Consider the following 14,242-nt stretch of genomic DNA (forward strand, 5'->3'; position numbering starts at 1 on the left):
ACAGCCTTAACAAGAATGCTGTAGCGCTAGCAGTGTCGCGTTTATATAGTGGTGGTTCGGACCTGTTTGGGAACCGCTCAGGCCAGCTCTACCGCCTCAGGGAGTTTCCAGACCCGAAGCCCCGCCCATATTTTTAAGCAGAAAGGAAGGGTGGTGCTTAGACTCCTGCATCAAATAGGCGCCAAATAAAAATCTCCTAGTTCAGCTTCTAAATTTTTTTTCCTCTGTTGTACTGTTGTTTGCTCATGACTTGAAACCTGATTTGCAGAACTCTTTATCAGAGAAACCCCGTATTTTCTCCCCAAACGCTCTCGAGATCTAAATATATTCTAATACACAGTTTTTCATGCCTAACACCCCATCCTTGTTTTACCTACTGTCCTACGTTGTTTCCCAAATTTCATAATACCATGTAACCAGTAATGTCTTTATTGTCCCTTCTAAGTGTCTCCTAATTTAGCTAGTTTTCATGCCTGAAATACATCCAACAATAGTTACCAGGAACTATTGTTCTTTCATTTCTTCATCTTACTGGCGTTTCCAGGGTTGGAGATTGAGAGGAAAAACAAGCAAGATGAAGGCGAGTGTCCCTAGGGTAGGGACACCCTGCTGCCTTGTCCTCCTGGGTTTACCAACATGGGCAGAGACTATGAATCTTCAAAACAGGCTGGTTACTATAGGCTGAATGTTTCTGTTCTCCCCAAATTCATATGTTGAAATTTAATCTCCAGTGTAAGGGTGTTTGGAGGTAGGGTCATTGGGAAGTGGTTTGGTCCTAAGTGTGGAGCCCTCATGAATGGGGTTAGTGCCTCTATAAAAGAGACCCCATTGTCTCTTCCACAAGGTGAGAAAATAGCCATCAATGAATTAGGAAGTGGGCTCTTACCAGACACTGACTCTGACAGCACCTTGATCTACGACTTCCAGTTTCCAGAATGTCAAGAAATACATTTCTATTATTTATAAGTGACCTAGTCCATGGTATTGTTACAGCAGCTCCAGCAGATTAAGACACTGGTGTTCTGCAAGTCTCGTTTTTTTAAAAGTACTCAGATTTGGTGTCTTTGGTTTTGGTGGTATTCCAGTTTGGTTGGTTGGTTGGTTGTTGCTCTTTTGGAATTACAGCTAGAGGATGTTCTTGGAAATCCTGGCATAAGTGTGAGCATGTATGAACTGAGTAATAGCCTCAAGATTGACTGAGCCTTGGGTTAACGAACCCAACTAAGATCCATGAGGATTCGGATTTGATCCCTGACCTCGCTCAGTGGGTTAAGGATCTGGTGTTGCTGTGAGCTGTGGTGTAGGTCTCAGAGGAGGCTAGGATCCCGTGTTGCTGGGGCTCTAGGGATAGGCCAGCAGCTACAGCTCCGATTGGACCCCTAGCCTGGGAACCTCCATTTGCCACAAGGGCAGCCTTAAAAAGACAAAAAGACAGAAAAAAAAAAGACAAAAAAAAAGATTGACTGAGCCTTGTATTCAGCTCTTATTTTTGCCATTTACTGGTTTCTTGCCCTCAGAAGAAAGAGGGAATTTCTTGTTATGCGCCTACTGTATTTTATTCTTTTCCTTAAATTAGATCGGTGGAATCTATCAGATAACTCCTAACTGTTCTTGTTTTTCCTATTGCATCTGTTATTTATTTTCGTGGCATGAATTACCAGAAAAGCTGGTGGCTTAAAACAACAAGTTTATTATTTCACACGGTTTCTGATGGTCAGGAATCAGAGTGGCTTAACGGGGTGGTTCTGGTTCAGGGTCTTCCGAGAAGTGAAGAATGAAGCTGCCAGTAGGCACCGTAGTCAGATGAGGTTTGACTGGGGCTGCAAATTCTCATTCACATGACTCTTGGTAGTTGCTCTCAGTGGGTTGGAGAAGACATCAGCTTCTTATGGTACAGGTATCTCCACAGGGTTGTCTGAATATTTTCCCAACATGAGGGCTGGGGTTCCCCCAGCCCATCCCCAGCACGTGACCCGAGAGAGAGCAAGCAGGAAGCACAGCACCTTTTACCTAGTACCCCAAAGTAGCTTGCTGTCACTTTGACTTTATTCCATTTGCCTTATTCTGTTCACTATACACCAGTCTCTAAATCCAGCGTACACTCAAGGTAAGAGGAATTAGGTTCCATTTTTTGAAGGGAAGATTATCAAATAACTTTTGGACAATTCCTACAACTACTTTTCCTGTGATCAAACTTAGGCTTCAAATAGAACATGTCATCACTGATCCATAGCACACTTCTGGGATCTGAAGTTCAGGTCTCAGAAAAAACTCTCAAATCCCAGCAGATGTCCTTACTGAGGAGTTGGAAAACATTAGAAGAATCTAACTTCTGCCTTTCCACTTAAAGGAAAACAGGCCTTTCTGCCCAGCTCTTTATTATTATTTTTAAATCACTCCTCCTTCTTTATTTTTCTGCAGCCATTGGAAGCTTATCCAGATCTCCTCTTTCCCTTTGAGGGTTTTTTGAAAGAATTCCAAGCTGAGATCCACAGTCTTTGTCTCCCCAGTACTTGGCGATCTTTGGAAAATACAGACCTCTAGAGCTAGTTAGGTATTAATATATGCCTTGTCTAAATCCAGGGAGCCATTATCAACTTCACATATGAAAAGATATGTGACAATACTTTGGTAAATGTAGAGCTTTATATAATTGTTGTCATCAGTATTGTATTCATAGAATTCAAAAAGAGGAGTTCTTGTTGTGGCACAGTGGGTTAAGAATCTGACTAGTATCCATGAGGATTTGGATCGATCTCTGCCTCGCTCACTGGGCTAAGGATCCAGCGTTGCAGCAAGCTGTGGTATAGGCCGCAGATGTGGCTCAGATCCTTGCTGTGATGTAGGCTTAGGTGGGCAGCTGCAGCTCTAATTCGACCCCTAGCCCAGGACTTCCATGTGCTGCAGCTGAGGCTGTAAAAAGACTAAATAAATAAATAAATTCAAAAAGAATCTGGGATGAAATGTTTAATGCAGGAGGTGGGAAGCACTCTGTGACTACCACTACCTGAGGCTATCTTGTGTTTAAAAGACAGCAAATTTAATAATAGCTAAATAAAAGATAGCAAATTAACAATACATTTATTCAACTAGAATTTAGTAAGTGCCTGAGTCGGGCTTTTTTTTGTATTCTAGAGATGCAACAGTGAACAGAACAAAAATCTTTGGCCTTATATATATATGGTGAGAGAAAGGGGGCAAAATTTAACTTTTAAAACAGGTTCACACAAGGAGTTCCCTGGTGGCTCAGAGGATTAAGGAGCCAGCCTTGCCATTGCGGTGGCTCTGGTTAGCTGTGGCATAGGTATGATCCCTGGCCTGGGAATTCCACATGTTGGGGGTATGGCTAAATAAATAAATAACTAAAGCCAGTTTATGCAGAGTTGGAAGAATACTCTCCTGGAGCTAGGATTTCATAATTGGGAGTGTGTTGTCATGTAAGTGACAATAAGACAGGGAAGTCCACCAGTGGGGTGTGTGTGGAGGGTATTACTGCCCCAAGTGGGCTCACTGTGGCTTCTACCTCTGCATGGTGCCTGTGGATTGCTTCTTGTGCATGTCTGCATCACCAGGCTCCTGAAAGCTGACAAGTTAAAACCAGAGGTGTAATTTTTAAATTTTGTAGTATCAAATCATGGAACGGGTGTGAAGGAGATTAAATAGTTCAAAGAGCTTTATCTTGTAAGGTTACCAGGTACTGCTGCTAAACAGTGAGAAATGCAATTCTCATGAGAACAAAAATGTTGTCTGAACACCCTGTTTTCTTGGTAAACAGTTACACCTTCAGCCAGATCTGGCATTGATTTTTGGAGTTGTATAAAAGAAAACGAGTGTCAGTACATTTGAGGTCTTCCCAGTATCTTAGGATTCTAGGCAAAACATCATTGCCTTAATTAACCTAGATGTGCTCTGTCCCTCCTGGGATAATAGTTCAAATTAATAACTGATTAAAACATGAATGGTGCCTATTTTTCCATGTGCTGGAAGATACATTGGAGAACAAAAGTGAACAAGAACTCAGCTCCCTGACTTTCTACATCCTAAATAGGGGAGAGACTTAATAATCTATGCTCTGAATCCCAGTTTACTTAGTTGGCCTAGTTCCTTTTCTGTTGACTGATTCCTTTTGTAATGGAGCGCTTTGGGGCTCCTGGGCACAAAAGCTTTTCCACGTCCCCCTTTTCTTGTTTTTAGGAAATGGGCCTCATTCAGGCTCCCTGGCCTTTCTTTAATTCCAACGGGGCAGGTTCAGACCATTGCTGATCAGGGAAGAAAGGGGATGCAAAGACAAGGGAGCCAGTCAAGCAACAACAGCACAGCCTTGGTGGAGTCCTGGTTCCCTCTCAAGGGATCCACATAACGCTGGAGGCATCTTATACACCTAAGGGAAAGTTATATTCTTTATACTTCTTTTAAAAATGAAGACTTTAAAACTGAACACCTTGGAGCCCTTCCTTGTGCTTCTCCCTCATTGTATTGCACCCTAAATACAATCACCTGTAAGCAAAGATTAGGTACCCTGAGCACAATTGCCTGTGGCTGAAGATTATTAGCACATGATGTATCTCAGGAACTTTCCTAGTTTGCTCTAATCCCTGATTAATATATGCCCTTTTTGCAAGTATTGCACCAGGATCTTGTCAAGGTCTGATGCCAGTTTCTGTTATGGTCACAAAGAGTCCCCCAAAGAAAAACACCTGTTTGCCCCAATCCTGATTCCTTTCTGAAACCCTGTTTTTCTCCTCTTAGAGACTATAAAACCCTCAGCAATTCTTCCCCAAGGGAGGGCAGTCTTTAGGGCACTAGCTTGCTGTGGCCTTCTTTGCCTGGCAAAATCTTAAAAGCTATTTCTTCTTCACCCAAAACTTCCTCCGCCTTTCTACTTGGCAAAGGTGAAGAGAGACCAAATTTAGCAACACTGTGAAATCCTTAGCTCGATTTTTCAGGGTGCAAGCAAACACTGTTGCCTTTAAATTTTCAACTTTTATCTTTGAATAGCAAAGAAACCATGGTATTATATTGCCTTGGCAAATACTTAGCCTAATTTGAGTGACAAAAAGCGGCGAATCTCGCGTTAGAAACCTTTCCTCACCCCACCTCCCATTTACTAAAGACCGAAGCAAGCGTAACAGCCACTCTCAGTGAGAACAGAAAGTGGCTCTTAAAAGAGCCTTTTGGGAGGGAGAAAGCGAATACGTCCAAGGCAAACTAGGAAGGACAATTTTACGCTCTCTCCCCGCGGATGCGGCGAGCCAGCTGGATGTCCTTGGGCATGATGGTGACGCGCTTGGCGTGGATGGCGCACAGGTTGGTGTCCTCGAAGAGCCCCACCAGGTAGGCCTCGCACGCCTCCTGCAGCGCCATCACGGCCGAGCTCTGGAAGCGCAGGTCCGTCTTGAAGTCCTGCGCGATCTCGCGCACCAGCCGCTGGAACGGCAGCTTGCGGATCAGCAGCTCCGTGGACTTCTGGTAGCGCCGGATCTCGCGCAGGGCCACCGTGCCGGGCCGGTAGCGGTGCGGCTTCTTCACGCCGCCGGTGGCGGGCGCGCTCTTGCGGGCCGCCTTGGTGGCCAGCTGCTTGCGCGGCGCCTTGCCGCCGGTGGACTTGCGAGCGGTCTGCTTCGTACGAGCCATAGAGAAAGATCTGACGCCGCGAAAGAAGCAATGGAGATCTGATGCCAGGACCAGACTTTATAGTCATGATCCAATCCTGATTGGTCAGAGCTGTTGCAGGAGTAACCTGATTGGTTTTTGGTCCAATCTTCGTTTGGTTCTTACTGCCTCTAAAAAGGTTTTATTTTCCGTAATGTTTTTAACTATTTTTACAGTAAGGAATTATAGCTGTACTCTCCTGTCTGAGTTTACGGTTTTCGACCCAAACGTTAAGATTTCACCAGAGGAGAAAGGGAATTTGATCCAAAATTTGTGGCGGTCAGCGCTTAAATTTTTATAAAAGAAATGCATTTTCAGTGGAGACTCCCCCCCCCCTTTCAGATTGATGTGGGAGAAAATTAGAGCAGAATAATGTATTCATCATTTTCTCTAAAAAGTAGTTCCATTTCACTACATCAAAATCTGTTTTTAATGAATCATTCAAAGTCAATATACACTCTCGCACCCTGAACATAGAACTGGGCTGCAGCGTTGTGTAGGGAAGGGAGGAGACTTGATGTGTGCTTGACTAAATACTAGTGATTATCTGAACTCATTAATGGGTTGTGATGCAATTAAACGGCTGATTGGACTTTAACATGTAAATTGTGTACTTATCAGCAGGCCTGAGGGAAGAGGTTTACACTGACTAGTGATTAGGTGTTTTCCTATAAATGCTATTTCGAAAAGAGCTTTTGAGTGGGGAGTTTTAGTTGGCCAATGGACCACAGGGTTCCAGTGAGACAAATTTTAAAAATGGTTTAGTACATTTGCTGGAGCAAGTAATCACCCTAAATGCGTCCCGGGGAGACAATAAAGGCGGGTGAGTTCATGGGTTTGCAATTGAGTAAACTTCAAACAGGGCTCTACCTTAAAGTCAACACGTGCCTGGTCAATTCTGAAGGAAAACTACGTTTTTTACATACTGTAAACTTAACCAGGTATTCGTGGTAGGTTTTACAAAAGTGCTCAGTTCTTCCACAGAAATGGTGGGCGGCTCTGAAAAGAGCCTTTGTTCTTTGAGGTTGAAGTATGAATTAAGGCCTTATTTGCCCTTGGCTTTGTGGTGGCTCTCGGTCTTCTTGGGCAGCAGCACCGCCTGGATATTGGGCAGGACGCCGCCCTGAGCGATTGTGACCTTGCCCAGCAGCTTGTTGAGCTCCTCGTCGTTGCGGATGGCCAGCTGCAAGTGGCGCGGGATGATGCGCGTCTTCTTGTTATCGCGAGCCGCGTTGCCCGCCAGCTCCAGGATCTCGGCCGTCAGGTACTCCAGCACCGCCGCCAAGTACACCGGCGCCCCAGCTCCAACCCGCTCGGCATAGTTGCCCTTGCGGAGCAGGCGGTGCACTCGGCCCACCGGGAACTGGAGCCCGGCTCGCGAGGAGCGGGTCTTGGCCTTGGCGCGAGCTTTACCTCCTTGTTTCCCACGTCCGGACATGATGCAGCAACCAGAACCTACACCAGTACTAACTAAGGAGCAAGAAGAGAAACTCACAATTTATAGCTACAACTGGGAGCGAAAAATCCGCATTTCCATTGGCTAAGATTGCAATCCCATTTTTAAACAAGAAAAAAAAAAAAGCGCTTCCTAATAATGAGTGTTCTTATTGGACAATATTCACATAACGTCATCACTAGCTTTGGCCAATCAGACCTAGAACTTTACTGTATCACGTTTGCCTGCGGATTTGTAGGTAAAAAGGATTCGACCGTCCTTGTCCTCATTTATTGTTTTTCAAGGGTTTTTTCTTCACCATGCCTGAGCCAGCTAAATCTGCCCCAGCTCCAAAGAAGGGCTCCAAGAAGGCGGCGACCAAGGCGCAGAAGAAGGACGGCAAGAAGCGCAAGCGCAGCCGCAAGGAGAGCTACTCGGTGTACGTGTACAAGGTGCTGAAGCAGGTCCACCCGGACACAGGCATCCCATCCAAGGCCGTGGGCATCATGAACTCTTTCGTTAACGACATCGTCGAGCGCATCACAGGCGAGGCATCGCGCCTGGCGCATTACAAAAATCGCTCGACCATTATGTTCTCGGGCATCCAGATGGACGTGCGCCAGCTGCTTCCCGGGGAGATGGCCAAACACGCTGTGTCTGAGGGCGCCAAGCCTGTCAGCAAGTACACCAGTGCCAAGTGAGCCACCCATGGCCGACCCAAAGGCTCTTTTCAGAGCCACCTACCCTTTCAGAGAAACAGGTGGTGCTGGTGCATTTGCCTATAGTTTCTCTTGCAAGAGTAAGGGGCCGGTTTGGGAGCGGAAAACTGGGTAAAAATTTAAAGGGCCCTCCTCTGAAGCTGTCTTGGCTAAACATTTGGGCTCAGTGTCATGCAAATTTGGAATGGGTTCTTCGACGCCCTTTGAAAAAGATATTCAAAAGCCAAAATTTCGCGTTTGTTTACACTTTTCAAGGAAAGTAACGTCCCCCCGTCTCTGATTGGGCAGCAGCACTGTTTGAAAAGCCCGCCATGGGCTGCGATTGGCTAGGTTGTCTACCATCGGGGTTGTGAGTTTTGAAGAGATTCTTTAGAAAGTAAAATCTTGACTTGCTTCTTCTGAGGGAATGGAATGCACCAGGCTCTGGAGCCAAGAGTCATAAGGGTGAAAATGAACGGTTCCGTCTTCTGCAATCGGATCACGGCGAAGTTAATCCCTCGGTGTCTGGTTCCCATCCACTACCGAATTGGTACTGTGACATTAGCCCTGTCTATGGAGATTCTAGGTGAATTGAAACGATATAATGCAAAGTGCAACGGGAACAAAGATCAGGGAAGTAAGTTCCTTAAGGCTAAAATGTTGAACAAGGAACTCGGCAACTTGGGAAAGCCGCGTTCTTCCAGTGTTTCATCAGGAGACGCGGGAAGGGAGGTAGGCCAGGACTCGCTAGGCTGGGAGAACAATTTTCTAACAGTGCTTTGAGTCAAGGATTAAAAATCCTGCCATAGAAGTCGGAGAACTCAGTATTTAAGAGAAGAGTGTATACTAGCATGGGCTAGCTAGGAATATTAGGAAATGGAATCTTTCAAGGCATGATCAAAAGTCCTTCACTTCCCCACTTCCCTGAATCTTTCAATAGTGCCTAAATTCTTTTTTGCAGTTCAAAGCATTAACATTCTCTGCTGCCCTGTCATCCCCTCTCACCAGAAAATGATTGCTATTGTAAATATATATATATTTTTTCCCCACTAACAGCAAGTAACAAGCTCCTACATTCACACCCTACTCCAGGCTGCAACATTTCCTGTCTTTCCCTATTGTTACTTCCCTTAAAGTTGTGGGTTTAGACTCTATCTCAGAGGAACAGTCTTATCCCTGTCCCAGGTAACAAGCCTCCCGGAAGTCATGCCAACAGGTTAATGGATTGTGAAAAATATATGGGTTTGTTACTCACCCCGCTAAAATGAGCCTCTGTTCCCAGTTTCTGTACCTCTGACATTAGGCCTTGGGAGCCGGCAACAGAACCCACTGACAAGATACCCTACTTGGTGGAGAGCAATCCCCTAATTTCATGCTGAACTCATTGGCATCATATTCATCCCCTCTTTTTATTATTTAATCTCTTTCCGAGATAGGTGTTTTGTTTTGTTTTTTGTTTGTTTGTTTTTTTGTTGTTTTTTAACTGTTAAGAGATCTGAGGAAGAATTAACTTGGGTGGGTGAAATAAGAAGCATTGCCCTCTTCTGCCATCTTGTGGCAAGAATACAGAAGGACCGCACTAAGGCGTTATGTTCTCCAGATCCAACTGAAATGCATTCTAACTTCAAGTTTTTAGTGACCCTGAGTTGGGATAAGTAGAGTGATCATTTCTGTCTCCCTTTAACCACTGGATTTAAGTTAGTTTCTTCAAGAGTTACTTGTGTGTATGTGAGAGATGGAGAGAGGTATTGTTTTGTGGTCTGGTCAGAGCTGTCCAAATAAAAAGGAGTCAAAAATCAAAATGCTATATACCTTAAAATAAATAAAAAACAATAGGGTTATTCTCACACTAGTTCTGGTCCTCGAAGTAATAAAAAATTGAATGTTTTATGTAAACCGAAATGCCTAATGAAAAAATGACTTTTGCTAGACCATTCTTTGAAGCTGCGTCAGGACTTGAAATTATGATTATCATGTGATTAAAGTTACAGTTTTTCCACCATGAACAGGTCAATGTACACCTGCTAACCTCAGCCATTTTGTAGCTGCCCCCCGCAACACACACAAACACAACTGCTCTTCACCATTTCAAATATTTGTGTGTATGTGTGTGTGTTTTCCCCAAAGTCTGACTTTTTAAAAATTTTTTTTATTACTCAAATGAATTTATCACATCTGTAGTTGTATAATGATCATAACAATCTGATTTCCAAAGTCTGACTCTTGACCTCTTTGCAGGTGGACTTTTTCTTTCCTTTCCAAATGTTTTTGTCTCCTAGTCCTGCCCTGATAGTTTCTATTGCCTAAATCCAAAGAATAAATCTTATTAAAATGCTTGGGAGTTTCCTAGTGGCTCAGTGGCTAAGGATCTGGCATTGTCACTGCTGTGGCTCTGGTTACTGCTGTGGCTTGGGGGTCCATCCCTAGCCCGGGAACCTCTGCATGCGAAAGGTGTGGCCACACAAACAAAAAATGCTTGTGTTAGTTTTCTAGGATGGCCACAACAAAATACCACACGCTGGGTATCTTAACAAAAGTTTATTTTCTCACACTTCTGGAGGCCAGAAGTCCAAGGTGTTGGCAGGATTGGTTTCCCTCCTTGGCTTGCAGATGGCTCTCTTGCTGTGTCCTCACATTGTCTTTTTTCTGTGCATCTGTTCCCCTGGAGTCTTTTCCTCTTACAGATACCAGTGTTATTGGATTAGGACCCTACCCTTATGATCTCACTTAACCTTAATTACTTTTTTAAAGGCCCTATCTCCAAACAGAGTTACACTGGGTTTAGGGCTGAAACAAACGAATTTTGAGGGAATGCAATTCAGTCCACAACATCATTTAAGGTCTTTTTTTTTTTTTTTCCCATAATTTGACTGATCCTTCTATTCAAATTGTCTTTCATAAAATGTCTACATTCAGCTTTAGCAGCAGCTAAAGAGATGGTTGTGATGTTCCCTAAACTAGAGGTTAGGGGTCCAATGCTCATGAGGACAGAGCAGGTAAAAACAGAACTGGCTGCAGTGTGCTCTTTGCTATTTTTCTTGAAGCACAAAGAGTTCTGATGCTGTATTTCATCTTCCCAGTTTTAATAGCATGTTTCATGTTCTCTTAATATGCTCTACAAACAACCACAGCACAAGGTTGTTGATAAGTGCCAGCTAACGTGTGCAAATTAAGAGGACCAGTGGGAATGGCAGAAAATGGAAGGCTACAAAGCCTACACAATAAGATTTCGCTTTGTTGCCAGCTGGGGCTGCAGGCCCAGGGTCAGCAAGTCTTTCAAATTTTCAAGAGGATTTGCATTTTAATAAGGAATACTCTAAATTGGCAACTGTCAACATAAAAATTAATCAGTCAATCTAAGAAAGAAATAGAAAATGGTATTCAAACCAAACTGAGGCTTGTAACCCGAGAATAGCATCTCAGAATGTGCCAAGAACTGTTCTGCCTTTTAAAAGACAAAACACAGTTACATAAGTTTGTTGAGATGGAAGACTGTACATTAAATGACTTATTATTGACAGTTTACACAATCCAGATCTACACATACAAACTGTAGTGAGTGAGGAATCATGGTTCATCACGGCCCCTTTACAAGATCAAGAAGGAATGTAATCTTTTAAGATTACATTTTTTGTCGACACTCTTGTAACATGGCTGTCCTCTTTTCATGTTTATGCATGGCAATAAGAAATTCTTCATGTAGAGAGCAGAATTAGTGCCTTGTAGAAGATTAGGAGGTAGCATGAATTTACCACTTTGAGAAGATGTTTAATCTATGCTTACAATACCCAAGAACAAACTGAAAGTGTATTTCTTAAATAGAATCCAGGAGAAAATGGTGAATAATGTTTCATTTTTCTTGGTAAAATTTCCCCTTCAGATTAATCGCATGTGCCTCTGGTGATCTATGAGATTAGAAAGCTTGTTATGGAGAACAGTGTTTTAGAAATCATCTCCAGATGAAAATCATATTTGCCATGGACATATATGTAAGCAAGATTGAAAATGAAATGAGCTCTCACCTGGCACCTAAACTGAATCTTGTCATTCTTTACTGTGATGGGACTTTGATGTGGAAAAAATAAATAAATACAGTTGCTGAAATAACTTTGATGACAGAATTTCTAAAACCTATATTTCCAGGTTGATAAAAAAACTAAGTTGCCTTCATTTAAAACCGACTGAAAGTCAAATATGGCCATTTGGCCTCCCATTGCAGATGTTTGTGTAAACATTAAGTATGCTCATATGTTTGATTACGGAATAATACATAGAAATGGACTCAAAATCAACAGTATTGTAAAGGAAATCCATTCGTGTGGATAACTGTAAGTCAATGCTTTTAAAAATAAGCATTGTGTCATTTAAAGGAAAACTTTAAAAGCAATTGTTCCCAGACTCTGTGCAAATAAAAAGTATCAATAAAAAAAAAGAGAGATACACATTAAAATCATGATAGAACTGCCCTGAGAAAGGAGGTATTAGGATTGGGATGCAGTTGAAGAATACTTCAATTTTATGTGCTGTTGTTTGTTTGTTTTCCTTAATTATGAAAAAGTTTGTAGTGAATATATCATAACGTTAAATAGTAGATGGATTCTTTGTGGTCATTTTTGTACTCTTCTGTAATTTCTTAAAAGGCGAATCGATAAGCAAAGAATAACATCGAAGACTGGTGTTTGGTGTATTAGAAATTGTAGTTTTTGGGAGTTCTGTGGCACACTGGGTTAAGGATCTGGTGTTGTCACTACAGAGGCTTGGGTTGTTGCTGTGGCATAGATTCGATTCCTATCGAACTCCACGCCTGGGAACTGCTACATGCCACAGGCAGGGCCAAAAAAAAAAAAAAAAAGGAAAAAAGAAAGACAGAAAGAAAATAGAAATTGTTGCTTTTAATGTATTTAACAAAAGACCAATGCTAAGATGTGGCAGGCCGTGTTGTAGACACTATAAAAACCACAATGGCAAAACAAACAAAACTCTGTTCTTTTGAATTTACATGCCAATGGAGGAGAAAATACTAAATGGATAAATAAAATACACTATATACTACATAGTGATACGTGCTAAGGAGGAAAACAGAATAGGGGGAGAGATTGTTGAGAACTGTTATGCTAAGCACCAACTTCATTTATCTCTGAAACTGAAATTAACTGTATATAGTCCTTTTTAACTCAATACAAATTCTTGTTTACTATATGATAGGTAAAGATGGAGATCTTTCAGTCGATGGGTTAATATTACTTCTTTGCTGGGACAGCGCATCTGATAGTCTTTCTGATATGTGAATTATTTTCGTCTCAAATTTTTTCTTGGGAGGAAAATATACCGATGAGCTGCCCACGTTTTTCCTGCTTTCAAGGAGAAAAAGACTTAGCAGAGGATGGTTTCGATCCATCGACCTCTGGGTTATGGGCCCAGCACGCTTCCGCTGCGCCACTCTGCTAGACACACGCTTAGCAGTCAGAAATAATCCTTTTATTATATGTTTACTTAAGGGCTACTGTTTTTATCAGCTGAAAATACGGGTTTTTTTTTCCTGCTGTTGTTGTTTCTCTCAAAGGCCATTCGTCAGCTTTACTCATGCTTCAAACAGAGGAATGAATCCAGAGCAGAATGGCCATATTTTCTGAACGTAGAAAATTCGGTGTTCCCATTAGGGAAACAGCTCGTAGCCAGCCCGTCCCTTTCACCTAGCAGAAGTGACTCTAGGTCTTAAGGTCACAAAATATACAACTAGGTCAAAATTCAAAAAGGTAAGTATCCGACTTTAATATCAGAATTTTCAAAATTGGAGGGAGGAATCAAAAAACACACTCCTGCATTGGCCGGGAATCGAACCCGGGCCTCCCGCGTGGCAGGCGAGAATTCTACCACTGAACCACCAATGCATACATTTCAAACTCCTGCTCAGTTTGCAAATAGCTTTTACCTGTTATCTATGTCACTCTATTGAAACAATCCATGTTTCCTTTCCAAAATAATTAGTTTTTCGCTCTTAAGGAGTAGACCTTGGCGATATTCCTTCTTACTTTTTTTTCAGGAAACCCTCCCTTCCTCCGCAAGTTCAGAGCGTCCCCCTGCGATTCCGGAGGCTGGCCAGGACATGGGCCGCTCTTCCCAGGCGCGTCTCAGCACTCCCGCGATGCTAGCCCCTCGGCCCCTGGGTCGCGGGCGCCCTTGCCCTTCCAGTCTCCGGATGTTTTCTGCAGCTGCCACGCGGCCCTGGGTAACTACCTGCGGAGTGCTCCAGGGCTCTGAACTTTCTAGAGTCCCTGCAAGCCTTGGATGCTTAATCCCTCAATTTGCTTCCGAGGCGGGGGATAGATTGTGTATGCGGAGGGCCTCCATGTCTGGGCGGGTTCTGGAAGGTAGGGGAGGTGGAAAAAGGGGTTGGGGCTGGAAGGAAGAAGAAAAGGGAAAGGGGTGGGGGTAAGGGAGCAAAAGGAAGAAGGGG

General features: G+C 43.2%; 3 protein-coding genes and 2 non-coding genes across 5 annotated transcripts; 1 reads left to right on the forward strand and 4 right to left on the reverse strand.

Annotated features, from left to right (window-relative positions):
• Window positions 1-5,164: 5,164 nt before the first annotated feature.
• Window positions 5,165-5,647, reverse strand: LOC125136201 (histone H3.1). Its single transcript, XM_047796898.1, has one exon. It carries the CDS (start codon window positions 5,632-5,634, stop codon window positions 5,224-5,226), a length of 411 nt encoding a protein of 136 aa, XP_047652854.1. The 5' UTR covers window positions 5,635-5,647; the 3' UTR covers window positions 5,165-5,223.
• Window positions 5,648-6,644: 997 nt separating this feature from the next.
• LOC125136205 (histone H2A type 1) lies at window positions 6,645-7,105 on the reverse strand. Its single transcript, XM_047796903.1, has one exon. It carries the CDS (start codon window positions 7,088-7,090, stop codon window positions 6,698-6,700), a length of 393 nt encoding a protein of 130 aa, XP_047652859.1. The 5' UTR covers window positions 7,091-7,105; the 3' UTR covers window positions 6,645-6,697.
• Window positions 7,106-7,301: 196 nt separating this feature from the next.
• LOC125136221 (histone H2B type 1-K-like) lies at window positions 7,302-7,832 on the forward strand. Its single transcript, XM_047796918.1, has one exon. It carries the CDS (start codon window positions 7,408-7,410, stop codon window positions 7,786-7,788), a length of 381 nt encoding a protein of 126 aa, XP_047652874.1. The 5' UTR covers window positions 7,302-7,407; the 3' UTR covers window positions 7,789-7,832.
• A 5,327-nt stretch (window positions 7,833-13,159) lies between these two features.
• On the reverse strand, window positions 13,160-13,231 carry TRNAM-CAU (transfer RNA methionine (anticodon CAU)). The gene has a single exon. It is a non-coding gene; the product is annotated as a tRNA-Met (tRNA).
• Window positions 13,232-13,605: 374 nt separating this feature from the next.
• TRNAG-GCC (transfer RNA glycine (anticodon GCC)) lies at window positions 13,606-13,676 on the reverse strand. Its single transcript has one exon. It is a non-coding gene; the product is annotated as a tRNA-Gly (tRNA).
• Window positions 13,677-14,242: the final 566 nt, after the last annotated feature.

This window comes from Phacochoerus africanus, chromosome 9 (genome assembly GCF_016906955.1).
Source record: "Phacochoerus africanus isolate WHEZ1 chromosome 9, ROS_Pafr_v1, whole genome shotgun sequence".
Classification (NCBI taxonomy): Eukaryota; Metazoa; Chordata; class Mammalia; order Artiodactyla; family Suidae; genus Phacochoerus; species Phacochoerus africanus.

Bases quoted from the DNA above. Each gene is read 5' to 3' on its own strand.
- LOC125136205 (XM_047796903.1), bottom strand. From the start codon at position 7,090: ATGTCCGGACGTGGGAAACAAGGAGGTAAAGCTCGCGCCAAGGCCAAG.
- LOC125136221 (XM_047796918.1), top strand. From the start codon at position 7,408: ATGCCTGAGCCAGCTAAATCTGCCCCAGCTCCAAAGAAGGGCTCCAAG.
- LOC125136201 (XM_047796898.1), bottom strand. From the start codon at position 5,634: ATGGCTCGTACGAAGCAGACCGCTCGCAAGTCCACCGGCGGCAAGGCG.